General features: G+C 43.3%; 3 protein-coding genes and 1 pseudogene across 5 annotated transcripts in view; 2 read left to right on the plus strand and 2 right to left on the minus strand.

The window, feature by feature from the left end:
• Positions 1-2628, plus strand: part of pdcd11 (programmed cell death 11) — a 29225-nt gene extending 26597 nt beyond the window's left edge. For all 3 annotated transcript variants that reach the window (XM_054778170.1, XM_054778173.1, XM_054778172.1), the window contains exon 36: positions 35-2628. In XM_054778170.1, coding sequence (XP_054634145.1) covers positions 35-206 — 172 coding nt within the window. In that variant the 3' untranslated portion in view covers positions 207-2628. The remainder of the gene's footprint in view (positions 1-34) is intronic.
• zgc:175214 (uncharacterized protein LOC557610 homolog) lies at positions 1636-14378 on the minus strand. Its single transcript, XM_054778181.1, has 6 exons — positions 13260-14378; positions 10299-10452; positions 6660-6702; positions 5745-5786; positions 4825-4907; positions 1636-2418 (listed from the first exon to the last, which is right to left on the minus strand). The coding sequence occupies exons 1-6, from the start codon at positions 13282-13284 to the stop codon at positions 2298-2300; spliced, it is 468 nt and encodes a 155-aa protein (XP_054634156.1). The 5' UTR covers positions 13285-14378; the 3' UTR covers positions 1636-2297.
• Positions 13247-27906, plus strand: LOC129182287 (inositol 1,4,5-trisphosphate receptor-interacting protein-like; annotated as a pseudogene).
• On the minus strand, positions 19873-23310 carry LOC129182284 (calcium homeostasis modulator protein 1). The gene is made up of 2 exons (XM_054778178.1): positions 22765-23310; positions 19873-20771 (listed from the first exon to the last, which is right to left on the minus strand). The coding sequence occupies exons 1-2, from the start codon at positions 23308-23310 to the stop codon at positions 20259-20261; spliced, it is 1059 nt and encodes a 352-aa protein (XP_054634153.1). The 3' UTR covers positions 19873-20258.
• Positions 27907-27962: the final 56 nt, after the last annotated feature.

Here is a 27962-nt window from a genome sequence, read left to right on the forward strand (position 1 = left end):
GTGTTCAGTTGTATTCACGACCGCATTCCCACAGGGCTCTCTTTGATCGCGTAATTCACCTGAGTGTGTCAGTGAAGAACATCAAGTTCTTCTTCAAGCGCTACCTGGAGTACGAGAAGAAGCACGGCACGCCGCAAAGTGTACAGGAGGTCAAAAAGAAGGCTGTGGCGTTTGTGGAAGGCAAAAGCTTAAACGCTTGCGACTAAAGAGTGAATGCAAGCGTTGCTGCTCAGGTTCTTCATAAGGAACATCAACATTCTGACTTTTTTATTGTTTTTTATTGTCGGACTGAATTCCTGCATCCTGAAGATTCAAACCAACCTTTGTAAAAAAAAAGTATTAATGTGGTGATGGTGAACCAGAATTTATCTGGATTCCCTTTTATTCCTTGTCTCATTGTATGAATTTGTAGCTAATATGGGAGAATTGTTTGTAGAAGCTTTGCAATGACTCTCAATAAATATTCCACCATTACAATACATTACATGACTTTTTGTTTAAAAATCTCCCATATTAGCTAAAAAATCTGATACTTTATTGATCTCCAAGAGAAATAACCAGAAGAAGTCTAAGTTCCACCAGCCCGAAGGTGACCATCTCACTCTGCTGGCCGTCTGTAACTCATGGTAAATGGTCTTTGACTTGTATAGCACTTTTCCACCGCCAAGGCACTCGAAGCGCTTTGACACTATTAGCACATTTACCTACTGCAGGCCCGTAACCGGGGGGGATTCGGGGGGTTCGAACGAACCCCCCCGCGGGCGACCAGAGGTCCGCTTGGTTAAGAAAAAAAAAAAGCTGCTATCAAGGTGTGCAATCCCGTTCACTTCCCCAACATCAGGGTCCTCCTTCATTTGGCCTGTACCACCCCAGTAACATGGTGTGAATGTGAGCCAAGTGCCAGAACCTTGAAGCGTCTGAACACCTACATGAGGGCCAGTATGACGCAACAGCGGCTGACCTCGCTGGCACTTCTCCACATTCACTACAAAAAGGTTATCAACCTAGAGGAAGTGGTGGACATATTTTCCATGAATGAGCGATAGGTAAGGCTGAAACACGTTGTAGTGATTCATATAGTGCAGGCCTGTGTAAATAGCATCCACCACTGAAGCCATGGCATGCTCAGTCGCCCAGTAAACTGATTAACTTATCTAAATAGGGCAAGCTTGATGTTGTCATTTTGCCCATAAGCTTGTAATTTGGAGGAAATAACATTGTTATGTCTGTCCAAAATATGCATCAGAAAACTGTTTTTTCGGGCTCCAAATGCAAAATTTTCCGTGCTCCCTCCACCCACTTTTCCAATTTTTGGTCGGTTGAAAATTCGCTCCCTCGCAAAAGGTCCGTTCACTCAGATTTTTTAACCCCCCCCAAAAAATATCTGGTTACGGGCCTGTGGCGCAGCATCAGGAGCAACTGGGGGTTCGGTGTCTTGCCCAAGGACACGTCGACACGATCACGGAAGGACCTTCAACCTTCAGGCCACTCTTTCACCTGAGCCATGCCGCCCCCATGGAAGAATAACTATTAGAAATGCTTCATCTCCAAGAGAAATAAAGTATCTATCTGAATTTGTAGCTAATATGGGAGAATTGTTTGTAGAAGCTCTGCAATGATATTCCACCATTACAATACATTACATGACTTTTTATTTAAAAGCAACAAATACAAAATAACAATATACAAGGACACATTTACGTACAATACATACAGGCTAGTTTTCTATCCATCTTTTTTTCTGTTTCTTCTTTTTTTTTTTTTTTTTAAAGGAAAGCTCCCGGGACACATTCTGAAACGTTGCCTACTTAAATCCATCCTGCTGGTTACGTCATCCAGACGGCGTGGCTTCCTCTTGACCAAGTATTTCACCTACATACACAGTGGCAGTATTGATTGTAAGATGCATGTGGGATTAATGGATGGACTGGTATTTGTGCTGGCTGGATTGGAAACACCCCTGAGATGGAAGAGGTATCGGTACTGCTACTGTTGTACTGTGTCCAGCAGTGCAGAAACCCTCAGTGGCCCCTTTTCCAGTCAGGTTGTTGCTGAACAGTGCATTATGGAAGATAAACTAGGACCAATGTAACGAAAATGTCCCATTTCTTGACCTTATATGCTTCTGTCAGTTCCCACCGTGTAATATTGCTCAAAAGTCAGCAGCATCATGGCCACTTGGGACCATAAACAGCATTTTCTGCGGCGAGATGTCCTGTGAGACGGTCATCTGTAGTCGTATTCAAACGTATGTGGTTTCTTCAGGAAAAGTCTGGTTTCATTCCTCCCAGCCACGCTCACACCTCCTCCGGCTCCATGGGACCCTCAGCACCCTGCGGGGCGTCCGTGTGGAGTCGGAGGATGGGTTTGTTGCACATCGGGCATACGCTGCGGATCTCCAGCCACTTTAGCAGGCACCTGAAGAAACAAGTGCCCTCTTAAACATACGCTGTATTTACAATATACTCAAACTTGATGCATTTAACTTCGGGCTGTCAGATGATTACAATGTTCAATCACTTGAAACACTATCGTGGTTCACCGCTGTTTCGCGTGTCTTTTTACAGCAATTTTAGTGGGTTTTTTTTTTTTACACTGCCCATTGTCTCCTGCATCCTGATTGGCTGTAGACCATTGTCAATCCATCTCCTTCGTGCCGCCCTGCACGTCTCCTGTGCCGTCACTAGCTTGCTTGCTTGCCAGCTAGCAGTCTTTGTACGTTTGCAAGTTTCTTCCCAACAAAACCCACAATGTTGACGAAACGTTCTGCGGCCAAAAAGCAGAGGAGGATGCTAACCATCGCACCGAAGGCTGGACTTGTGGACGTGCTGAAGGAATGTAGAAGTTATGTGGCTGTAGGGCGGCATTACGGAATAAATGAATCTTCGGTCGGAGGAGGACTGCGGCAATGTGTTTTAACAAGGATACAAAAACGCTACAGTACCGCGGGTGAAGAGGCACGGTCAGAGGAGTGACATACACGTGAGTCAGTTAATAATTTCTTGTGTCCAACTTCATAGGTTGAGCATTAAAATTCAAACGAAAATTTGAACTTTTGAGTGTGTTTAAGTGTATAAAGCGTATGGTGAGGGTTTTACAGCCGTAAAACATATATAATCATTGTAAACAAAGTTGGCTACTTGGCAGATTTCACTTATTGCAGGCTATTTTGGGAACCTATCCCCGGGATAAATGAGGGAACACTGAATTGTATTAACGGATAAATGACATGTCAGGATATTTATATACTGTATATTAACAGTTCCAAGTGAGCTGAACATTTTAGTCATGCCAAATGATACCACACGTCTGAAAATCTACTTGCTTAACACTGGTTTCTTTAAAAGTAGCAGAACATTTGAATCCGTCTTACGATGAGCAAAGAGGGGTTGCCTTCAAAGACACCACGTAATGTGGTGGAGGTGGTGGTGGGAGGGGGGGGCAACGGACGGGAAACAAACAAATTTATTTTACAGGGACATGTAGCTTTGGATTTTTTTTCTCCCTTAATAATAAAAAGTTTCATTTAAAAACTGCATAAAGTGTTCAGTTGTGTCGTCAATGACTAATATTTAAATTTGTTTGATGTAAAAGTTTTTACTTTTTTACAAAGCTCAGTCTCGGTGGATGTCGTAAGACAATGGAAACATCCGCATGCTAACGACGTCTTTTAATAAGAGTCACTAATAACAATATATTATATCTACAAAGTGTCCCGCATGCGCAGAACCGATTGCGTTTCCGGTACGTATTGCGTAGTAAGAGTAGTCCGTGTTAGGGAGTGTTGTGGCGATTGCGTTACTGCAATAAAAAGGCTTTTAGTTTTACGATACGTTGTCCCTCATGCCGTACACACAAACACACCAATGCTTGTTCTTACAGCTTCCGTTTTGCATCTGGCGTCTTTCCCATGCGACCAGCCAAGTGTACTGCATGAGCGATGTGTAGGTGGTGAACGAACCGGCTCCAAGAGACGACTCTTTGTTCGTCGTTGGGAGCCGAGTAGTTTTTTCCTGGTCTTTGTTTTTTCTGTTAAAGGCGAATGCCATTGGTCACGATGTGTGCCGGCGTCACTGTGTCCACACTGAGCAGGGGGAAGGGCGGGGTTAAACACGCTGTGGTGCTTTTAGAGCCGATTCGTTCAGGAGAAATTTGCATGAAGAAATTTGACCTATTTTGACTTAATTTGTCGACTGAAATGGGCCTTCGTTTTTGTATTTTATAATATAATACATTTTTGTAGTTGTTCATTGAGGTTTAAATAAATCCATTTAGGTAATACATATTTGATATCATGTATTTTTTACATTAGTATTTCTCACAATACACATAATTTGGTAATAAATTAATTAAAGACAACAAAAATATCCAAGGAGCCACTTGGAAGTCGAAAGAGCCGGCTCTTTTTAGTGAGCCGAGCCAAAAAAACAGTTTTCTAAAAAGGAGTCTAAATTTCCATCACTCTAGCGCATGAATAAGCAGTTTTGCATGAACTTCCTTTGCCAATTTACTCTTCAATAATTACACGTGAATCATTTTATTGTAGAGGCCACAACTGGATGGATTTTTGAGACTAAATGACCCAAGATGGTCCTGGTAGCCAAGGCCACGTGTCGAAATGCTGCATTTGTGTTCATCGTCAGCTTCAGAGTCTTACGTAGCCCAATGGACACCAGCACATCTGCGATTCAGCATCCACGTCCCCACAAATGAACGCATATCATGGCTCCATATTAACAGAATCCGCATGGGAGTCTTACAAGCCTTTTAACTGCGTGCCTAAATAGCAAACGTATTAGTAAGTCATGATCAAATGACACTCACTTCTTGTGAAATGCATGTGAGCATGGGCACACTCCCAGTTCATCTCTGGTCCTGAATTCTTCCAGACACACTGCGCAGGTTTGCTGCCAAAACCACAACGATAACGAGGTAAGACACAAAACACGTTTCATCACTGTGTACTTCACAAAAGGTCAACACGTGTACTTTAAAGCAGTGATTCTGAGTGGGAATTTGATGTTTTAATGTTGTCATGCTTCAGTGCGTTGTTTATAAATGTGCTGCTTTTGGAAAAATGGAAATGCAGTCATTAGAAAAGACAGACAAGCGTTTTATAAAGAGCACAGTTATTCTTAGGAGTCCTGAATTGTGCCATGAGAAGGCAGGAAAGCACTTGGAATACAAGAGCTTTTCAGGACGTGTCCACTGCAAGTGTGTGCTGCATGTTGATCGCAGCTGAAGTTGAGTGAAGTACGGCTCAACGGAACACGTGTATGGTAGCTATGTTAGCATAGTCAGTCCAACCTGGCTTGCCAACACGTATAAAAGCATTTCAAAACTTAAAGGGATAGCTATGATGTTTTGACATGAAGTGGTATGACACCCCCATTGGCAGTGTGGTACATCGATAGTGACTTAACTTTTCCGGTCGGATTCCCGTGACGAGGAACGTAGTTTGTAGAACGTAGGGGTAATACATTTGCCTCCCAAAAATGCCTCCTCGGAAAAAATCAGACCTCATGAATCTTTCGGCGTTCAGCGATTTGTGAGATCGGATTTTTTTAGAGGAGGCATTTTTATGATGCAAATGTATTACTCTTTTGAATGCATATTGTTTTGAGAAGCCAAACTCTTGACTTAAATGAAGTCACTTAAAGTCACTGCTGATGTACTACACTGCTGATAGGGGCGTCATACAAATTCATGTCAACAAATCCCAGCTATCCCCTGAAAGGACTTACTCCCAGAAGGCTTAGTTTCTTGCTGGCTCCCTTCAACACCACCTAAAGCGGGAAAGAGAAGATGGAGGGACACACATTCAGTATATTTAGTGTCAGGAATATCATAAAACAAATACTTCAGATGACCCATATTCATCCTCATATTACTGACCTGATGTTACTATTCGCTACATGGTATAGAGGGTCTAATATTAGCATTTAGTTGGCCCTTCCCCTGATGGTCTGCTCTGCACTGCGCTTTCACACTGTCAACCTTTTGAAACGAGAGTATGTAATGATACATGTAGCCAGTCAAGGTCATTTCAGGGGTGGTGCTGGTAGTGGGGGGGAGCTTGGGTTGCATGGTTGAAATAAAAACGTCTGAAATGCTGTGGTAGTATTTAGAGAGCCTCAGAGGGTGTTGAGTGGTTTTACAGGACTGCAGTCTGTCTGTGGCGGAGTGGGGTGGGGTGGGGGTGTTTGACAATGTGCAACACTATCTCATATTTTTAAACCTTATTCAACAACAGAACACCATGTTACTGACTTACAAGGAGGACCCCCCCTCCCCCTCCCTTGTTGAGAAGAGCCACGTGTTCAGAGTGTCCGAAAGTGTCCGATAAAACCAGAAAAAGTCGCTAGATTTGTCACTAGACACTTTTTGGAAAAAGACAATCTAGAGCAGTGATGGTGCTAAAATGACAGCACAGGTAATTAAATGCATACCAACCACCAAAGTACCACAATGCATGCTGGGAGCCAGCATCACCCCCAATTAGGGCTGTGACAAAATACAAAATATCTACCTCAAACTATTGCGCTATTAAACCCTACTGTGGATTATCCATATGCTCTCCCCTTGTATTGCAGAAACGTAGCGGCAACTTCATTCGGGGTGAGTGTCATGAAGGTATGGGAAACGCTGCAGCGACATACCTCATTGTAGCTGAACTGCTCTCTTGTTCCTTGCTGTTTCAACCTGACGGTGACACAAACAGGACAAAACAAGGTGTGTTATTGGTATGTTACACCACACGGATAACCCTGTCCTTTTAATTGAGAAACAGCAGCCCTGGTGACAGAATGAGTAGAAGGCAGACCTTTCGATTCGTTCAATAATGTGAGTCTATTTAGCAGCTCCAGCTAAATAGACTTTGCCTTTCTTCAAAAGTAAAAACATCTAGAAAGAAACCTCGTAATAGGGTCACACGGGGACACTCGCAACGTAAGTGGAGTGACAGTATTTTGGAAGTCTCCCTTGAGAGTGACAGGGTCATCTGAGAAAGGCCTGACTGTTATTTATGCTTATGCACTGGTGCATCTGGTCTTTTTACAGCTCATGTGCACATCCATGGATTGGCAGCGTAGTGGTTCACTCTGCGGACTTTTGTCTTGCTGGTGTTACTCATTCTCACTCAATACCACATTTACAATATCCCTGCGACTGACTAGCAACCAGTCTAGAGCGTACGTAGTCTGCTGGAAGCCTGAATAGGATAAGTGGTATATAAAAAAAATAAAAATGAATGGACAGATTTATCATCAAACCCGAGAGACACTAAAACCAATCTAATGTAGGTGAAGATATGTTAAGGAGGTCTTTACAAGGATTATGGGTGCCCCAGGAGTGCCTGTTGGTCGGGATGACACTGTTATTTTTGTGCAGCCACCCTGGACAAATAGTAACATAGAGTGGTGTGAAAAAGTGTTTTCCCCCTTCTTGATTTCTCATTTTTTTGGACGTTTGTCACACTTAAATGTTTCAGATTATCAAACAAATTTAAATATTAGTCAATGACAACACAACTGAACACAAAATCCAAAGCTACATGGCTCTGTGTGAAAAGTGATTGCCCCCCGTTTAAAACGTAATTTAAGTGCGATGACTTGAGATCTGTTAGTCTGGAAAAGGTTATAAGGCCATTTCTAAAGCTTTGGGACTCCAGCCAACCACAATGAGAGCCATTATCCACAAATGGCCAAAACATGGAACAGTGGTGAACCTTCCCAGGAGTGGCCGGCCAACCAAAATGACCCCAAGAGAGCAGTGCCGACGCATCCGAGAGGTCACAAAAGACCCCACAATAACATCCAAAGAACTGCGGGCCTCACTTGCCTCAGTTAAGGTCAGTGTTCATGACTCCACCATAAGAAAGACGCTGGGCAAAAATGGCCTGCATGGCAGAGTTCTAAGACCAAAACCACTGCTGAAAAAAACCCATTAAGGCTTGTCTCAATTTTGCCAGAAAACATCTTGATGATCCCCAAAACCTTTGGGAAAATACTCTGTGGTCTGACAAAAGTTGAACTTTTTGGAAGGTGTGTGTCCCATTACATCTAGCGTAAAAGTAACGCCGCATTTCAGAAAAAGAACGTCATCGCAAGAGTAAAATATGGTGGTGGTAGTGTGATGGTCTGGGGTTGTTTTGCTGCTTCACAACCTGTAAGACTTGCTGTGATAAATGAAAGCATGAATTCTGCTGAGGGAGAATGTCAGGTCATCTGTTGGTGACCTCAAGCTGAAAGCAACTTGGGTCCTGCAGCAGGACAATGATCCAAAACACACCAGCAAGTCCACCTCTGAATGACTGAAGACTTTGGAGTGGCCTAGTCAAAGTCCTGACCTGAATCCTATTGAGATGCTGTGGTATGACCTTAAAAAGGCGCTTCATGCTGGAAAACCCTCCAATGTGACTGAATGACAACAATTCTGCAAAATTCCTCCCCAGCGCTGTAAGAGACTCATTGCAAGTCAATTGCAGTTGTTGCTGCTAAGGGGGGCCCAACCACTTATTAGGTTTAGGGGGCAATCACTTTTTCACACTGGGCCATGTAGCTTTGGATTTTTTTTCTCCCTTAATAATAACACAAAACTGCATAAAATGTTCAGTTGTGTTGTCGTTGACTAATATTTCAATTTGTTTGATGATCTGAAACATTTAAGTGTGACAAACATGCACAAAATAAGACATCAGGAAGGCGGCAAACACTTTTTCACACCACCGTAGCTATGTACTTTTCAAACAAACAAAGTATTATTCAAAGATAGATGTCATTTTCCATCATGTAAAAGCAGTCACTATAAAACAGTGTTGTGCGTTACATGACAGATCCCACGGTATACTACTTTCAACCATTTTAAATCAGTCTGAGATGTATTCCAAGTGTGATGCACAACTGTCAAACAACCGACAGAGGACAGGAGTGAAGGTATCACGATCTAGAAGACTTCATGAACAAAAGTACAACAGCTACACATGAAGATGCGAAAAGTACAGAGATGAGCCTCAAAATGTCATCGTTTGTCTATTTCTGAGGCAACTGTTTGTCTTTTTATTTGTTAATATAAGTTGATAAGCTAGTTGTTTTTGCAATGTGGTGTCAAAGAGGAAGTGGTAAGCACTCCAGCAGTAGTGCATTCTTAGGCCACAAACTAAAAATAGCTTTTCAAAAGCTGCAAAAACACTGCAGAGGTGTGGCAAGACATTTGGCACATGGAGTCATAGGACCCACTGAAATAATATTCTTACGAGATGAAAATAGTGTTGACAGCGCCTACGGGAAACATGCATATTTGTTAAAAACAAATCACTAATAGTGTCAGCTTGTTACTTAATGTTTACCACTGATGCTTTTATCATTATGCTTTGGTGCACTTAGTAGCTATGTTTTGTAAATGGTCAGAACGAGGGATGCGCCAATCTATCAAAAGCCGATACGTGAGGCTAGCACTATTGCAGTGTTATGTCTTAGCTTACCTAGCGTCTTTGGCGGTGTCATCCTCCCACTTTTCCCACAATAACAATCATGTCTGCAGTGTGGAACTTAACTACCAACACATGCCAGGGAAACTAACTAGCACATTAAGAACTTTAATGCAGCTTTTGAAGAACCAACACTTGACGGAGTACGGTGAGTTTTGGAGGCTCATGGTACGATTATCGGCAGCTAATGTAGCCGTGGAGCTAATAACCCGAAAATAACTGAATTCATCGCACGATAAGAGCAGCCTTTCTCAGCGGTGGAAGACAGAGTTTAGCTGTCACGTACCTGGAAGTTGCACCAATGTGCTCTCACATCTAAAGTCTCCTTAAAGAAGGCGTTTCACCAGTGATATGCTGTATGTTCTCTTCCAAAAGTAAGTCAAGTATGTTTTTGTCTTAATGAAGCTGGTTTTATGGTTACTTTTTTCATATCATATAGTCAGTAGCAGGGGTGCTGGCAGGAATTCTGGGTCTCAAGAAAAATATTACGCTGCTCCCCCTTTGTTAATTAATTGATAATTTTATTAGTAATTACCTATTTTTTGGGTCCCCTGGCAGTCAAGGGGCGTTGGAATTGTCCTGACTTTTCCCCTTCATACGGCACCCCTGGCCAATAGCACTATTAATAATATCATTATTAGCATTATATTATTAGCCAATAGCATTATAAATGAATTGAAAAATGTATACTTCATCCATGTGATCGGTAGCGGTATCTCTTTTTGTTTGTCTTGATTTCTACCTCACACATTGTCTTCTGTCCAGGTGTTTGTCAGCTAGGCACACTTCCACCCTCATCCCATGTACCTACCTGAAAAGGTAGCAGCAGAAGATGAGACTGAGCATGAAGACGAAGAGGCCGATGCCCAGCACAATGACGTACACATTGAGTGGCAGGTGATACGTGTCAGACGTCATGATGCAGTCGTGTTCAGAGCTCAGAGAATTCAAACCACACAGGCATCCTGTCAAAAAATTAAAAACAGACAACACGTTTATTCATACCTACACATTTAATTCTGTAAGGTATTGCCATGGACTCCTGGTGATTTTCACAGCTAGCTTTCCAGGGTGTCAAATCAAGTTCAGCCAGTCCTCACTTAACCTCCTGAGACCCAGGAAAATAAAGTTGCAATTTTATTTGCATGAAATAATTGTTTTGGGTTAAAACAACATACTGCAATATTTTTTTTTGAGAGAAAATAAGTTTTGTTTTTTTTTATACAACGTCCTTTGCAGTGGACTTTTTGTTTTCGCTTAACGCGGACAAAAAAACAGCCTATTTTCAGAAAGAATAAAAACCTTTTTGACCAAAGAGCTGCAAATTTGTGGGGCTGTGAATGTGCTGTACAGTATTTAGTTCGGTATATCAAAATACATGCTTCTTGATGCATTTGTTGCATCAACCATCTTCATCGTTTTATATGAAAAAGTCACAGCAGTACGTCCTCATTTTCACCACAGAGGACATTGGATACATTGTTTGCAGTATCTTCAAAACGGGTGTATGTTGCCAAAACCACCTCAGGCTATTGATTAAACTTTTAATTTCTGCCTTTAAAAACAGAATAACTGCATACATTAAAAAAAACACATGCTGGTTGGCGCCTGCAGGGTGTTCTAGTGGTTGGCATGCTGGCTCCCAGTCAGGAGATCATGAGTTCGTATCTTCGTTGGAACATCTCTGTGTGTAGTTTGTATGTTCTCCTCGTGTCTCCGGGCTCTCTGGCTTCCTCCCATGCAGTGGCGGTGCTACGTGTTGGCCATGGCCACCCCTGGGCACGCTCCGGCCACCCCACCGGCCATCTAAACATTTCAGGTATTAACGTATTGCCACCCCTATGTGAGTAATGGTCTCACCTTGGCCACCCCAATGAAACATTTCTGGCTCCGCCACTGCTCCCACATTCCAAAAATGTGACCAGTCCAGAGTGTAACCCCGCTGGGCAGCTGGAATAGGCCCCCAGCGTACCAGCCACCACCGCGGTATAGAAAATGACCGGATGGACGCTGGTTGGTTTGGCAGCCATTTTGGGAAGACACAGCTTCTACGTCATTGGACAAACCACTCACTGCTTTCTTCTTGTCGAGTGTTTTGCATTTGAGGACAAAAATGCTTTGTTGGGTCTCGGGAGGTTAACAAAACACCAAAACCTTTTCTCATAATTCTATATTCAATTTCAAAACCTATTTTTTAGTTGAAAGCGCTTGAGGAGCTTTAAGAGCCTGCAAGAGTTGCTCCTCTTTGGTGGAAATACTTGATGACGCTGTTGGGATACAGGTGTGTCCATGGTGCCGTGGCTGTGGCACAGTGGTGGCAACCCGTGCCCTCGCCGCGCTGCACAATAATTGGCCATGAAGAAGACAAACACTGCAAAGTGACACGCACAGCACACAACCATCTGTTCCCCAGACTCAATGGAGGAGTGTAGTAAAGTGTGTGTATGCGTGACGGCATTGAGGGGGAGGAGGGGTTGTAGTATGGAGTGCGTGTACGTCTGTGTGCATTTCAAAGACCACAAATGTGTGTGCTGCAGGTGGTGGGGGGTGGGGTATATTTAAACAAGAATGAACCTTGGACCATTTGGCAAAACAATAGCAAAGGAAGCCCCACTTCCACTCGCCACATGTGACCCCGTTAATTTGCAGCAAGCAGGCTCTTTGCCACACTCCAAACGCCCATGAGCTCTTTAAAGTCAATGAATGGGTTCAGCTTGCACAGTGTGGGAGGCACGGATAGGATCATTTGACATAGCTGGAGGTTGGGGGGGTTAATGAAAGATGGGTAAAATGGATCCCAGGCCTTTGCAAGTAGAAGCTAAAAATGGAAGAAAGACTCACCCCCACCACTTATTCAGCTATAACATCTTTGGAGACTTCCTACAAAGATTTTTCCAGAATCCAGAAAAACCGACAAGAGGCGCATAACACTGGTCTACAAATTTCCCCAAAAATTCTGCTACTGTGATAAAACATCACCCTTGGTCAGCTGTGGGCTGCTGAACAAGAATATGAGCATGAAAAAATCGGATGAGCTAAAGTTTTAAAGATATGCGAGGTTGTTTATTACATAGTAACATACAGGGAGTAATACACAACGTGATATGTCTACATAAACTGGATGTGCATAACGTCACAAGATGATGAAGATTCAACTACGCACTTGTTGTGAAGTGAATATAGTGTAGGTTCTGTACTCAGCATTATGCAGCCTATTGCGGGCGTGCGGTGTATCTTTAAAACAAGAGCTAATGAGCATTTTTAAACATCATTTTCCTACTACTACTTTCATTTCAGTAGCGTTTTGGATGTAGACCAGTGTAACCTGCTTGGAGTTTAGGTCAAGGCTCTCAGGTTCTTCCGCAACAAACTCATCCAGCATGCTTTTCTGGTGCTTGCTTTGTGTACATGCTGAAACAGAAAAGGCCAAACTGTGGCCACAAAGTTGAAAACATGCATGATGTCTTTGTCAGATGAAGATCCAGCAGCCACTAACAGACACATGAATGAATCAGATGGAAAAAAAACAAAAACAAAATGGACAATATTCTAGCTGTATCAGTGAAATAAACATGACCTTGAATGCAGCGTATTTTGTGTGCTGTCTGCCATTTGCATCAAAACACTAAACTCAGGCCTCTGTGCGCTCCTCGAAGCCATTATGCAGAACCGCTAAACGGCCGAGCAGAAACCGAGGTTATGCGTTGTAAGTACACAAAGTGCATGTGCCTCTTTAGTATCAAACAGATGGCAGAGAAATCCATTCGCTTACCGTTACACCATTGGAATGGTTGCATGAAATTTGATTCCTGGGCCAGCAGCAGTAAACAGACCCTTTTGAGAAGAAGGCTGAGCCTGAATGGAGGCCAAAGTCTCGAGCTGGTGGTTGTTGCCTGGGATCAGTCACTGTGTGCTGAGCCCCTCCAAATACAAGCCTTAAGTTTTTCAGATTTGCTCAGATTTCCATAAATCCTTGAGAGGTGTGGTTTTGTTGGCTCAGCAGTCTGTGCGGCCCAGCATTCCCAAATCTGGATTAACCACTCCGTGTTAAGATTGGGATATTTGGGACATGAGTTTGGACCTGGACTGAAGACCTCATGTGCTCTTGGATGCCGATAAGAATGATGTCATCAGCGGAGACAAAGAAATGTTGTTGTGTAGCTGTCACTTGCTTCATACCACGGGTTATTTCGCAAGTTGTTGTCAAAATTCGAGTCATGCGCAGTCATAACATAATCAGGAGCGCAGTCAGTGTTGACACAAAACGTCCCTCTTTGACTTGACTTTTTGTCTGCAGGATCGTCTCCGATGACGTCCGCTGATCACAATGACAGTCGTCGATCAATGAAGGTAATAATCTGGATTTAGTCTGCTTTGTCTTCCCCCTCTAAAGCTGCTTTTTTAACAGAGGATTTTCACGGGTATCATTCACCCCCACCTCTCATGTCCTCTGCTTCCTCCTCCTTCGGTCCACTGATGTTGCAGAGGGTATTCCACCAAAAAACTCCCCTCAAAGACCAAACAATAGTGAGGACAGATCCATGCGACAGTTCTCAAGCAGGCTTTGCTGTTGTTGCTTCTGAGTGTGTTTGTTTCTCACTCAGTGCATGTGTGTGCTTGTGTGGAGCGGGAGATCCTCTCCCTCCAACCATCTGCTCCCTCAATCGGAAAAAAAAACAGACAAAGGCGTTGTGTGTAAGCAAAGAGTGTGTCTGTTGCCGTCAGTCTGTCGCAACTCCAGCTGGCTTTGTCATGGCAGTCGTCTCCTCTTCCTACTTCAGTCCGTAATGGTTGTCAGCCTTTCCCTCCCGACGCCTCCTGCGCTGCTCTGCTCTGCCTTGGGTTTGTAAACAGATCTGTGCTCATGTGACCATCAGTTTTGCCTCGCAACTCTGCTCGGCCATAGCCCTCCCTCTTCCTCTGTCCTCCAATCTGTAGGCAGAAGGAAGGCAGAATGAGCCAGACGCTGACGAATAGGGCGCCTGCAAGCATGCTGATGTGTGTGTGTCTGCATGTGTGCACCTCTTTGCATGTATATGTGAGAGGGAGAACGGGGAGGGGGGGCTCTTGCAGCAAAGTCAAGGGAGGCCCGGTCAGCTGCATGCATGCATGGCTGATGTCCTCACAAGCAAAACAATGTCATTTCTGACAAATGGAAATCTGCAAAATCACATACGTGCCTTTTTCCTTCTATCACACGCATCCACATTGTATTTGTAGACACGTTGTTTACTGCAAAAAACAATATAGCCCATAATAATGATGACACTGTCAGAAAGGTATTGGTTAAAAAGCAGTGGCTTTTTTGAGGTGATTGCGATTTTTCTTTTTTTACAGGCTATATTTATGTCTGATCCTGTAGGGTCTAAAGCTTCCGCGAGTGTATAATTGCATCTGAGAGCACCATAACTAAAAAATCAACACCTTTCTTGTGTGTAAAAGGCAATCAGTACATCATATAAATATGATTACAGCCGTGTAGCTCGATGACATGTTTATCACTATAATTGTAGTTTGTGCTGTAATGTCAAGCTGCACTGCATCATTCTGAGAGCTGTGCTGTCATTTTGCTATGAAAATAGCCAACATTACTGCACTGCACTTAAGTTATTAGATTGAGAAGTGTACCTAATGTTGTGACTGATGTGCAGCAAGTGATATGATGTGCAAGAGTACCTGGAGAAAACCCACGTGCGCACAGGTAGAACATGCAAACTCCACACAGAGATTCGAACCCAGATCTTCCCGAACTCCTGAGTGTGTGCTAAGCAATTGGCCACGGTGCAGCCCTAACAAAATGAAAGTTAAATACGGCACATTTATCAGAAACTAAAGGGGAGGGCGAAGGGAAAGTAGGGCAAAACACAAGATTTTCCCGTGGAAAAACAGGAGGGTTGACAGGTATGATGAGTAGTAGTAGTAGTAATCTTTATTGCAGAGGGCACTTGCAAAAAATTACAAGCTGGTCAAAAACATGTGAATGCCTACAACCACCCCCAGCCCCCAACACACCAGCCGCCCTCTCTGCCAGTCCACTAAGGGAGAGAACAGCTGCTGGGCGACTGGGCAAGCTTTGATGCAGTCAAGGGGAGTGCTTCACTAATCCCCAAGGGGGAGGGAGGGACTGCAATGGGATCCATGCCATTTCCATTCACCCCTTCCTCCCTTATTAATGTACTTGCAGGCGAACAGTTGGATTGTCCATGCAGATCCATCCAACCATTTTCCTCCGCTTATCTGCGTCCAGGTCGCGGGGGCAGCAGTCTCAGTAGGGAAGGCCAAACTTCCCGGTCCCCGGCCACCTCTTCCAGTTCCACCGGGAGGACACCAAGGCGTTCCCAGGCCAGCTGTGAGACATAATCCCTGCAGCGTGTCCTAGGTCTGCCCCGTGGCCTTCTTCCGGCTGGGCATGTCCGGAACACCTCACCAGGGAGGCGTGCGGGAGGCATCCACACTAGATGCCCGAGCCACTTCAACTGGCTCCTCTCCATGTGGAGGAGCAGTAGCTCTACTCTGAGCCCCTCCCGGATGACTGAGCTCCTCACCCTATCTCTTAGGGTGAGTCCATCCACCCTACAGAGCAGAGGAAACTCATTTCAGCTGCTTGTATCCACGATCTTGTTCTTTCGGTCATGACCCAAAGCTCATGACCATAGGTGAGGGTAAGAACATAGATGGGGGGGGGGGTAAATTGAAACCTTTAAAAAACCTAACCTAACCTTTAAAAAATTGAAACCTTTGCCTTCCGGCTCAGCTCTCTCTTCACCACGATGGTCTGGTACAGTGACCGCATTACTGCAAACGCTGCACCGATCCACAGTCGAGCTCACACTCCAACCTTCCCTCACTCGTGAATAAGACCCCGAGATACTTGAACTCCTCCACCTGGGGCAGGACCTCACTCCCAACCCAGAGGGTGCAACCCAACCTTTTCCCACTGAGAACCATGGCCTTGGATTTGGAGGTGCTGAGTCTCATCCCAGAAGCTTCAGACTCAGCAGCAAAGCACCCCAGTCAACGCTGAAGGTCACAGCCCGATAAGGCTGTCAGTACCACATCGTCTGCAAATAGCACAGATAAGGTCCTAAGGCCTTGAACTGGACTCCCTCGACGCCTTCGCTGCGCCTAGAAATTGGTGGCAAAGGGCAGCCTTGGCGGAGGCCAACATTCACCGGAAACAGGCTTGGCTTACTGCTGGCAATGCGAACCAGGTACAAGGACCCAATGGCACGTAGCAGCGCGCCACCAATCTCTTACTCCTGGGGCACCCCCCACAGGACACCGCGAGGGACAGGATAGAATGCATTTTCCAAGTCCACAAAGCACATGTAGATTGGTTGGGCAAACTTCCGTGTATCCTCCAGTACCCTTGCAAGATTGTACAGCTTCCGTCTCCACTGTAAACAGTGTGGACCTGGCAATGCTTCCCTTTTCTGAGGCGTCGGACGGTTTGCCAGAACCTCTTTGAGGCCAACCAAAAGTCGTGCTTCATGGCCTCACCGAACCCCTCCCACACACGAGTTGTTGCTTCGACCACCCCTGAAGCCACATGCCGCTTGGCCTGCCGGTACCTGTCGGCTGTTTCGAGTCCCACAAGCCATCTATGCTCGATAGGACGATAGGACCACCTTGCGGCCACAGCTCCGATCAGTTGCGTCCGCAATGGAGAGTCCCATTCGGACTCGATATCCTTGTCCTCTCGTGGAATGCAGGCGAAGCTCTGGGTGAGTGGTGAGAGTTGAAGACTCGACGAACAGAAGACTCTGCCAGGCGTTCCCAGCCCACCCTCACTACACATTTGGGTCTCCTAGGTCTGTCCGGCATCCTCCCCCGCCATCTAATCCAACTCATCACCAGGGGGTGATCAGTTGACAGCTCAGCCCCTCTCTTCACCTGCGTGTCCAGAACATGCGGACGCAGGTCTGATGACACGTCTACAAAGTCAATCATCGACCTGCGGCCTAGGGTATCATGGTTCCAAGTGCACTTGTGGACATCCTTGTTCGAACATGGTGTTCGTTATGGACAAACTGTGGTTTGCCCAGAAGTCCAATAACATCACACCGCACAGGTTCAGATCGGGGACGCCATTTCTCCCAATCACTCCTCTCCAGGTCACACTGTCATTGCCCACATGGCCTTAAAGTCTCCCAGTACAACTACAGACTTTGGAGACCCTACCAGGGGCATATAGCCCCAGACAACATAGCTCCATGCCGATGTGGAGCATAAATGCAGCCTGTAGTGTGCAAATAGCCCGATCAGATTGGTCAGATGTTATTGTTGCTGTTGACATGTCATGATGGTGGTAACAGCTCACTGCTGTCCTGTTGCAGCTGATCAGTGTCACACTATTCTGACTGTCTAACAAAGAAGACAAGAGCCCAAGGCCATGTCTGGCAAAATAAGAACTTATGGGAGTGAGTTGGATGCAAATGTTGAGCAGGTGTTCTTAGCAACAAGTAAATTGTTGTGACCGCTGCAACCTTTTCTTTTGCATAAATCAAACAGACTGCAAATATGGTACAACTGGAGCATTACCCGCCCTCGCCTTCTTGTCTACATGCCCCTATTTCAACGTGTTTTGTCATGTTAGTGCTTTGTGTATCAGACCTTGGGAGTTTTCATGGTGGCTTTTTTCTTGGGAGCAACACAAACATTTGTTATGAGTGTCATCACTGATTTACAGATAAACTAGCTCAGTCCAAAGTGGAGCCTGGGGGCCATTTGGTGGCCAACCGACAAAATTCAACACGAACCTCATTTAAACATTAAGCAGAAAACAAAGACAAATTGTATGGGGGCCAAATCTCCCCAAAATGGCACCTGCAATCCAAAATGTCTAACTACCTGTGCGTCCTTCTCATAATGATGACAATTTTTGGTAGACTACGCATGCTAGTATCCGGAATGATTCCATTATCTGTATCAGTCTTTGATATTTTATCCATTCAGAACTTTTCAAGTTATTTTGAACACAAACAAACAGATAAACGCCGGCAAAAACATAACCTCCTTGGCAGTGGTGATAAAAAGAATACCTGTCCATATTTGCTTTTGAAAATAAGGAACAATTTCTGGAAAACAAGGGAAAATACAGGACATTTCTTCCCCCTCCGAAGCCAAAAAAAGCCTTTGGTGCAATGCAGTATTGTCCTCGCAGATTGCTGTTGCTCACGCGTGGATACGGTCACCATTGTCGCTTAAATAAATAAAATTCAATTTAATGTACAATATATTTACGTGAAATTATTTTAAATGGGAGGGCAACAGGAAAGAAGGGCAAAATGCGGGAGATTCTCAAGAAAAACAGGATTTAACAGTTTATAGTTTATTTATTATAATTTACCATTTGTGCCACTCCACCAAGATTGTTATAAGCAGTTTTTTCCTGAGATGTGTTTAATAGCTTAGCTTACCTTGACCCACATTGGACTGATATCGGAATGTGTCCCTCACACCTCAGTGGAAAATACTTGGACACCCCTGGGCTAAACTATCAACTGGAATCATACAATTTCTGCAGCTTCGCATTTGTTAGTAGGGACGTCCCGATCCACTTTTTTTTTATAGTCTTGCCAATCCGATCCGGTATTGATCAATTTTATTTTTTTTCGACAGTAATAAGCTTTTGTTACAAACATGAATTTGTGGAATCGAATATGGTTATGAAAATAACTCTTCAAAGCATTAGAAATAATGCAAGTTTGGCTTTTGGAACAAACCTCTGTGAATCAGGTCCCTAATCCAATAAAAGATCAAATTGGACAAAAATGGGCGTGCAAAATACTTTGAGGGTAGGACTAATCATTTGACATGGTTATAGATCAATTTGTGGTGTGATTAAAATATATGACTTTTTTTTTAACAAACTCCCTTATGGCCCTATGAAATGCAATTATTTTTTCCCAAATTTTTCTGTTTTAATTGTTTAGAATTGCGTCTTTACCTTTTCCACTTATTTTACCAGCATAGAGTGTGTGCTATTTGGGTTAGTGAATAAATTGTCCATGAATGAAATGCATTTATTGATGCAATACATCATTGGCCCATTTTGTCCAGTCATTGAGAAATGGATGTAGTCGCACACACACACGCACGGCTGCACGGCTAAACTAAGCTAACCCCGGTAGCTTTCATTCACGCTCCGTAACAGAGGCGCTACGGAGCTGAATATCCGACGTCCAACGTGACACTAACTTCACCTTGGTACACTGCGGACATGTCTGCATGGTGGCGTTGCGTTTTCTTTGTCTTGTTGGTGGCGGGAGTCGAGTGGCAACTGGCTACCATGTTGGAGTGTGGCTCAGAATTACAAACGTGATACAGCAACCCGATGTCCCCAATCTCATAGCAGAAGTCGATATTATCCGATCTTCAAAATACAGTGGCTCGGCAGCCGATCCTGATCCTGAAGATTGGGTTGGGACATCCCTACTTGTTAGTGTTTAGTGCCCCAGAGCAGGTTTACTTCCTAGAGTGTCCTGTGGGTGCATATCGTTAGCATTACATTCATTTTTGTGACGCAAATGTACTAATATTTTCAACGCAAGCCAAACTCTTTACTTAGACCAAGTGGGGGGGGTAAGTCGCTGTTAATGAACTACAATGCTGATGGGGATGTCATCCAATTTAATGTCAAAAAATCTGAACTATCCCTTTAAAATCTCAGAAATCTATAAAAATAAAAATACAGTGAGAAGGCTTTTTTTCTGGCACTTTGCGAAGACCAAAGGCGATCATGCATGCATCGTCCATTGTCCCTTTGCCGTCAGACTTTACTGTAATACACCGCCCATTCCTTTTTCTGCACATCTTGGGTGTGGCCATTTGCAAACCCATTTACTGCTCCGTTGGCTTCCCCGTTCAGTTTGCCTTTGTTTTGGCCATTTATTTTCTCCTTTCTCAGTGCAAGAGCTGGCTTGCAGGTGTGCCAGTTCCACAAAGCTTTATTCATGTCATCCTGGGCCCTTATACCCAGCAGCTTCTCTTCATCGTCCCTCCTCTTGTCGTCCTCCTCACGGTCGCTGTCGTATTTGCTGGAGCGATGGTGATGTAAGCTACGCATGTCTCCACTGATGTTCTCAAAGTACTGATGAATGCAAACCTTGGCAAAGCTCTTGGCGTGCTCCTTACAGGTTTCATCAAACATCTTACGCTCGATATCGATGTAGTGGGACCAGTATTTGGTTTTGAGGAAAGCGGCTTGGGTGAAGCATGGCCGAATGGCACGGATCAGGAACGCCGTGAAGGTTATCATGAGCAAAAATATCCAGCCGCAAGCCTGTGAATGTAGACAATATAGACACGTATTAGCAGCAACCTAGCTACAAAATCTATTTGATCTATAGGATCTTGATTAGACATGATGGAAACAGACCCCCAACTGTTCATAGCGTTATAATAGAATCAGTGAAAATGTGTTCACATCTGTTAAACTGCCTTCATCTGATCAACGAGCTAAATAAGAGAGTGTGTGTTTTGGATAGATGAAAATAGTTCCATGAATAATACATTTGGAGGCTTATCTTTCTTCTTATTAAGCCACTAAAAAGCCACCTAGAGCACAAAGTGTGGCTGACTGCAGCTTTATAGGACTAAAGTACAGCAATTTAGATTTGCTTTGGCTATCTTATTTTGTTATTAAATTGTAAAACTTAATGAAAACTTGGCCCACAACCTTTATTGTTGTTATTGAAGTGGAATGTTAAAATCTATCAACACGCTGCAAAACCAGCCATACTTGAAAGAAGCCCAAATGATATTAAAATGAGACAACTTTTCTTATTTTAAGCAAAACATTCTGCCAGTGGGGTAAGCAAAACTTGCTTGGCTAGAATTCTTATAACTAGAATATTTTTCTTGTGGCTTTTAAGAACATAATGTGTCCTAAAGTAAGCAAGTTGTTCTTAATCACATAGCTAGCTTAAAGTCAAATGTTCTTACTGTAAGGTAAGAAGTAAGCCAGATGCTCTTAAAACATTCATAGATTGAGATAAAATGTGCTTTTATGAGGCTAGATTTAAGCAAAATGTTTTTCCATATTCTAGATAGCTGAGTATTATTCTTTAAGAGAGATTTTCTTATAGACAAACAACCATTCATATCTAGGGACAATTTTTAGAGTCTCCAATGAACCCATCACGCATATTGTTGGAATGTGGAAGGAAGCCAGACTACACAGAGAAAACCTCCTGGGGCAGCGTGCGGGTTTCACACAGAGGTGTGCCTGATTGTGTGGTCAACATGCTAACTTCGTCGCTTCTCTTCGGCATGTTAGTTATGTTGGTTACTTCTTCAGCGGTGTGAGCTTTTCAACAGGCATGAAGCAAATTCTATATTAATTACACATATATATATATAAACGTTTTTTATTTCAAAAGAAAAAAGTGGGATTGCATCTAAAATTCACTTAATTTAGGAAAACCTATTGTCATAAACACTATCACAATTCTTTTTTGGCATGATTTGCATGTAAATTCACTAGTTTTTACATTTCCAAACTAGATACTGTAAAAGGAGAGTCATATTTTCATGAATTAATTTGAATAAGTTGACATATTTACACAGATTTTATGACTAGATTTAATATCTTATATATCTTTAATATCTTGGTAAGCTCTATGAAATTTGCTGTGCAGCCGTCATATTGGTCAAAATCAGCATAACTTTCAGAAAAGGTTGCTTAAAATGGAACTTGTGTACTTTCTTCAAATGTCGTTTTTGCAGTGTAGATATATTTTTTGTGTATGAGTCCGTTCTTTAATTTAGAAAGTTTAGAAACCAATTTTATTCTTAATTTAAGAGAAATATATATCCATCTGTTGTCGCAGAATAATCCAAATAAGGTTTCTAGCTTTTTATTAGGAAAAATAACTAATTTCTTCCAAAAAAACCCATCTTCATAAGAATTGCTATGCTTTCTTAATGTAAGATTATTTTTATCACATAAAAATTGTAGACAAGATATTTTTTTCTTTTTAGGAAAAAAATAAGAAATGTCTCCTTAAAATTGAACTTTTTTTTCTTTCTTGAAATTGAGTTTTTGCAGTGCACTAATTTGGATGTACTTTGCACTGGTGTAGAAGAGAATCGTATAATATGTCTAGCAGTGTGTTATCATCTTTATAAATGCACCATTTTTGATCCTGAGATTGTAACTGCAAGTCTAGAAAACAATGTTTTTATAATTGTGCGTTCCTTACATCACTATCACTACAAGCGCACTGAGCTAAGAGCATTGACAAGAAACGTGAAGCACAATAAGATCAGGCCACCTGTGATATGCATTTGATGTATCGTGACGCCGCTGCTCTGATTTCTTGATGCTCAAACAAGTCTTTACATGGGATCTTTGCCAGGAGTTTTATCCTCTCTGTCTCGGGCATCTCTTTGATGAGACTGTAATTCCCAAACTTGTCAATATCCAAATTGATGCTGAAAGCACAGAGGAAGCTCTTCCCATCCATGAGAGTGACTGACACCCACACTGCAGGTGCAATCAAAGATCTCTGCGTGATGGAACAGAACATGTAGCGAAGGATGGAAGGATCCTTCCTCCGTTTTCCTGTCGGCCTTCTCCACTCCTCAGCAAGCACGGACACGTTGTTGTTCAATACAAAACCCAATAGAAAGAACCACACAGGCGGGATGATGAGCAGCCCAATGCCGTAGCTGTAGTTATACTCGGGAATGCAGGGGCAGCTGAACTCAAACGCAGAATACATCTGAGCACTAGCCAGAGCCATGATACCACAGATGCCATTCATAAAAGATTCCTGGTTGGACTGAAGGAACTGGAACATCATTCGGAATTTATCCATCTTTGCGCTCCTCTCGAGGCTTTAGCTCAAAAGTGATAATATCTGTCAAAAGAGGTACATCAGGATGTTAACATATGGCTTTTAAATGAACAAAACACAAACGTAAGATGTGAGAATGACATTAATACCTCAAAAGTCAAACAAACCATCATGTAAAGTGGTGTGAAAAAGTCTTGGCCCCTTCCTGATTTCTTTTTTTTTTTTGGTCACACTTAAATGTTTCAGATCATCAAACAAATGTAAATATTAGTCAATGACAACGCAACTGAACACAAAATGCAGTTTTTAAATGAAACTTTTTATTGTTAAGGAAGAAAACAAATTCAAAGAACAAAGAACATGTGCTCTTTTATACATTACAAAATACTGTAAGAGTAACACTTTCATATCATTTCATATCATCTTTACTTTATAATGTAAGATTAATATCTACATCAACAACCGTAGAATTGAATCGTATCGAATCTTTCTGTTTTTAAAAGATATTGTTTTTGAATCATATCATAACCTGTGTATCTAGATTCGAATGGAATTGTCCATCACAAACAGATTTACATCCTTGGAGGATTTTGATCAAAGAGTTGCAACACTTACTCGATTGAGGCTTGAACGGGATGAGATGGCGAGCTCACACATTTGAATCGTCCATTTGAAGCAATTCGCTGTTCGGTTTTGACCGCCTTACCGTCTCATGTCAGACTGACTGAAAGGTGTTTCCCTAACCCTGCGTGGGGTTTCTCTTACACCACGCCACGCCTCTCATGGGCACCTGTGCTCACAAAAAAGACTGTCATTCATTGCGTATGATTTTTAGCAGACACTCCATTTATTCCACACAGCAATGATGGAAGCGTAAGTTGTTTTTCTTGCTTTGCTGCATCTGTGCATGTTTGTGTTATGTTATGGATTTACACTGATGGAGACATGCAAAACGGTCTCAAAACATTCAAATGTCTGTGGCTTTGTTTGAAAAATGTGGCTCATCTCTGTGGGACATTGTCTGTAAACTAAAAGTGCTCGATGTTTGCTTTCTTGCCAAAATCCGATATTGTCCAGCACTTCATTATTAATACCGATACCGACATTGGCGGCAGCTCTTCCCTCAAACTGTCAGGTCACATGTCGTGTAATGAATGAACACATTGTGCTTCTTTTACTATGATGCACTGGATGCATTTCACAAATATACAGTAGTATTCCCTCGTTTATCGCGGGGGATAGGTTCCAAAATAGCCCGCAAAAAGTGAAATCCGCAAAGTAGCCAACTATGTTTTTATACAATGATTATACATGTATATGTTTTAAGGCTGTAAAAGCCCTCACCATACACTTTATACACTTTTCTCAGACAGGCGTTAACATTTCGTCACATTTCTCTCTTGTTTAAACACTCTCAAAGTTCTAATTTCGTTTGAATTACCTGATAAGTAGCTGATTCTGAACACAAGATGAAGGTACTCTAGCGCATATTTAGTCAATGAAATGTACACACAGCAGTACATATTTCAACACTTTAGCTGAGCTTCCCTTGCAGTCTTACAGCAATGGCCACTGTTGTGTATGTATTACACAGGAAAGTGTCACAACAGAACACACCGAGTGGGTGTACAGGAAATAAGTCATTAACCAAAGACAGGTTCCATTCAAATAGGAAGCAACTGCAGAGGCTGTGACGGTGCGAGGTTAGTCTTGTTTCTTCCTTCAAAACTATTCACAAATTACTGGAAAGCTGCAAAATTGAGGTGAACAATAGTTTGTCATCCATCCATCTTCTACCGCTTATCCGAGATCGAGTCGCTGGGGCAGCAGCATAAGCAGGGAGGCCCCTCTTTCCGGCCACTTTGTCCAGCTCCTCATGGTGGATCCTGAGGCGTTCCCAGGCCAGTTGGGAGACATAGTCTCTCCAAAATGTCCTGGGTCTTCCCCGAGGCCCTTCTACCGGTCGGACTTGCCCTGAACACCTCCTCAGGGAGGCGTCTGGGAGGCATGCTGACCAGATGCCCAAGCCATCTTTCCCGGATGACAGCGTTTCTCTCTAAGGGAGAGAGAGCCCAGCCACCCTACAGAGAAAGCTCATTTCGGCTTGTACCCGCAAACTTGTCCTTTCGGTCACCACCCAAAGCTCATGACCATCGGTGAGGGTAGGAAGGTAGAGCTCAGCTCTCTCTTGACCACAACGGACGGATGTAGGGTCCTCATAGTTTGGTCATGTGTATGCTTTTCTTCATTGGCAGTGTGTTACAATACAGTCAAAATATTTGATAAATGTTGATTCTTTCTTGCTTTGCTTAGCTGCTTTTCCCTACATTTTGTGATTTGGGTTTACGTACTATAGGTAGGTAACACCTGTGATTCTATGTGTTTTGATCCATTCACAGACAAGACTGACTTCTGAGAGTGTTTGTGGTTGCTTTTGGGCTCCTTGTATCCAAGAGACGACCCTGTGATTGAGGAGGAGGATAACGTCATCTTTCCAAAGTATGATGAGAGCATATTCGAGGAGGTAGAGACCCAGGACCATGAAATAAGGCTTGTGAATGAGGAAGCTGTGCATACTTATGCAAGAAAGTCTTGGAATACTTATGCATCTCATCCAAGAAAAGATGGCGAGCAAGTCTCACTGCAAGATGTACCTGACACAAGTGCAGACAAACATATGCCCAACGTTGACGCACTGCACATTGTAAGCATGCAGAATCAGACAAGGACTTGAAAGACGAGCGTTTTAGGAGGAAAATGATCAGCTCCAAAGCAGAAAAATCACCTCAGTCCCACTCTGCAGGAGATGAAGGTTCAGCGATGGCCGTTGCTGATTGGGAAAGGGATTATTATCTCTTGTGCATATGGAATATGTTCTCCTTCATTTCAGTGATCAGGAATCATCAGGAAATATCTGCAGAATTAATCTGCTAAAACTAAGATTTCTGCTGCTGAAGTGCTACTTCCAGACAGTGGCGTTCTTCAGAAGCTTTCCTGTAAATGTCTGCAGCGTTCATTCCAAAAGAAACGGAGGGAGGAGGAATTCTTGGAAGGTTTGATGGATGACTGCTGGAATCCATGAGGGCTACTTGTGTTGGAAATGGCAGGGTGGTCATTGGGGACTTTGGGATGATAGATTGCGGTGATGTTATTATCCCATTGACTCCAGCTCATCCTTACACCTTTGAGTATCTGCCCCGTAGCAAGCAGGCAACTGACCTGCTGCCAGACCTGCACATCTGCGGTCAGATAAAACTGGTGGAAAATAAAAGCCGCTGCCTTTCTCCTGATGCAGATGACACGGTTTGCTTATTGCTTGGTGAGAATGAGTCCAAGACAAAAGCCGGTCCTCTTTGTGCAAACAGCAGCCCATTTTTATCAAAGTCCCGGCTGAGCAGATGGTTTCAGAGCACCATGAGGGATGCTTGGTCAAGGATTTGTCATAAATACAGGTTTGACCTAATCACCTGCGACAGCAAGGCCGCGGGTACGCTTGTGTGATGTTAACCAAGCAAGAAGATTAGATTCTGTTTTTAAACGAGACACTGATTATTACTTCTGCAGCAGCCCATCTTCTAGCACCCGGGATGAAATCTAGACACTGTCACTGAACATCCATGAGGATCGCCTCTTAGGACACGTCTAAACAGCTCCCTGAAAACTCATGCCACATTCAGACTTTAGAAATTGTTTATTTCCTTCACAGCAGACAGGCAGCGCTGGCAGGAAGCAGCGCTTTGACTGCTTGGCATTGCAAAATTGCAGTAATGCAGTGTTTTTCAACCTGTTTTTGCGCCAAGGCACATTTTTTTATTGAAAAAACCCCGAGGCACACCACCAGCCGAAAATGCTAACAGATGAACTCTGTAGCCTACATAGATGATATAAAGTTGTTCTCATCACAGTGTCAGTGTAGGAATCAAAAAAACAAAAGTAACAAGTATTTTCGAATCAATCACATTTCTACTCACTCAGTGTGAAACCTGGGCCTGTTTGGATGAACACAGAGCTAATATCCTGGCAGGAATCAAAAAAAGACACACACAACGCTCTTGCTCAACAACTCTGTCTCTTTTGGAGATGGTGTTTAAGCTTACTTGGGACCAGAGCATTGTTGGATATCTTTTCACCACACACCAAGCACAGCGTAGTCGTTTCCTTGCATCCCCAGTGAAAGCAAATCCAAATGAAAGACAGCTAGTATTGCCTCGCGCAAGAGATTTTGCTTCAGTTATCCGTCTTTGCTTTCTTTTGACATCCACTCATACTTGGGCCTTCATCTGGGTCCAAATTTTTTCCAGGGTGCAGTTCAGAGTTAGCATCTTTCCTTTTCAAAAACTTGTCCATCACTGTTTCGCTCGCCACAACGCCGCTGTCATCGTCATCTGACGCATCCATGCATTGATTCTTTTGCCTGTACAAAGCAATTAGCTACCTGCTGCCACCTACTGATACGGAAGTGTATTACATGGTTACTCTGCCATCACTACTAGACAGCACAGACACTCGGCAACGGCACATTATTTGAAGATATTAGGTGAAATTGGATACTTTCCCACAGCACACCAGACAATCCCTCACGCCACTAGTGTGCCACGGCACAGTGGTTGAAAAACACTGCAGTAATGCGTCTGCCTTTTGTCATCAAGCCAGAGTTTGTGGCCTACAGGCTG

The sequence above is a fragment of the Dunckerocampus dactyliophorus genome, chromosome 6 (genome assembly GCF_027744805.1).
Source record: "Dunckerocampus dactyliophorus isolate RoL2022-P2 chromosome 6, RoL_Ddac_1.1, whole genome shotgun sequence".
In the NCBI taxonomy this organism is placed as follows: Eukaryota; Metazoa; Chordata; class Actinopteri; order Syngnathiformes; family Syngnathidae; genus Dunckerocampus; species Dunckerocampus dactyliophorus.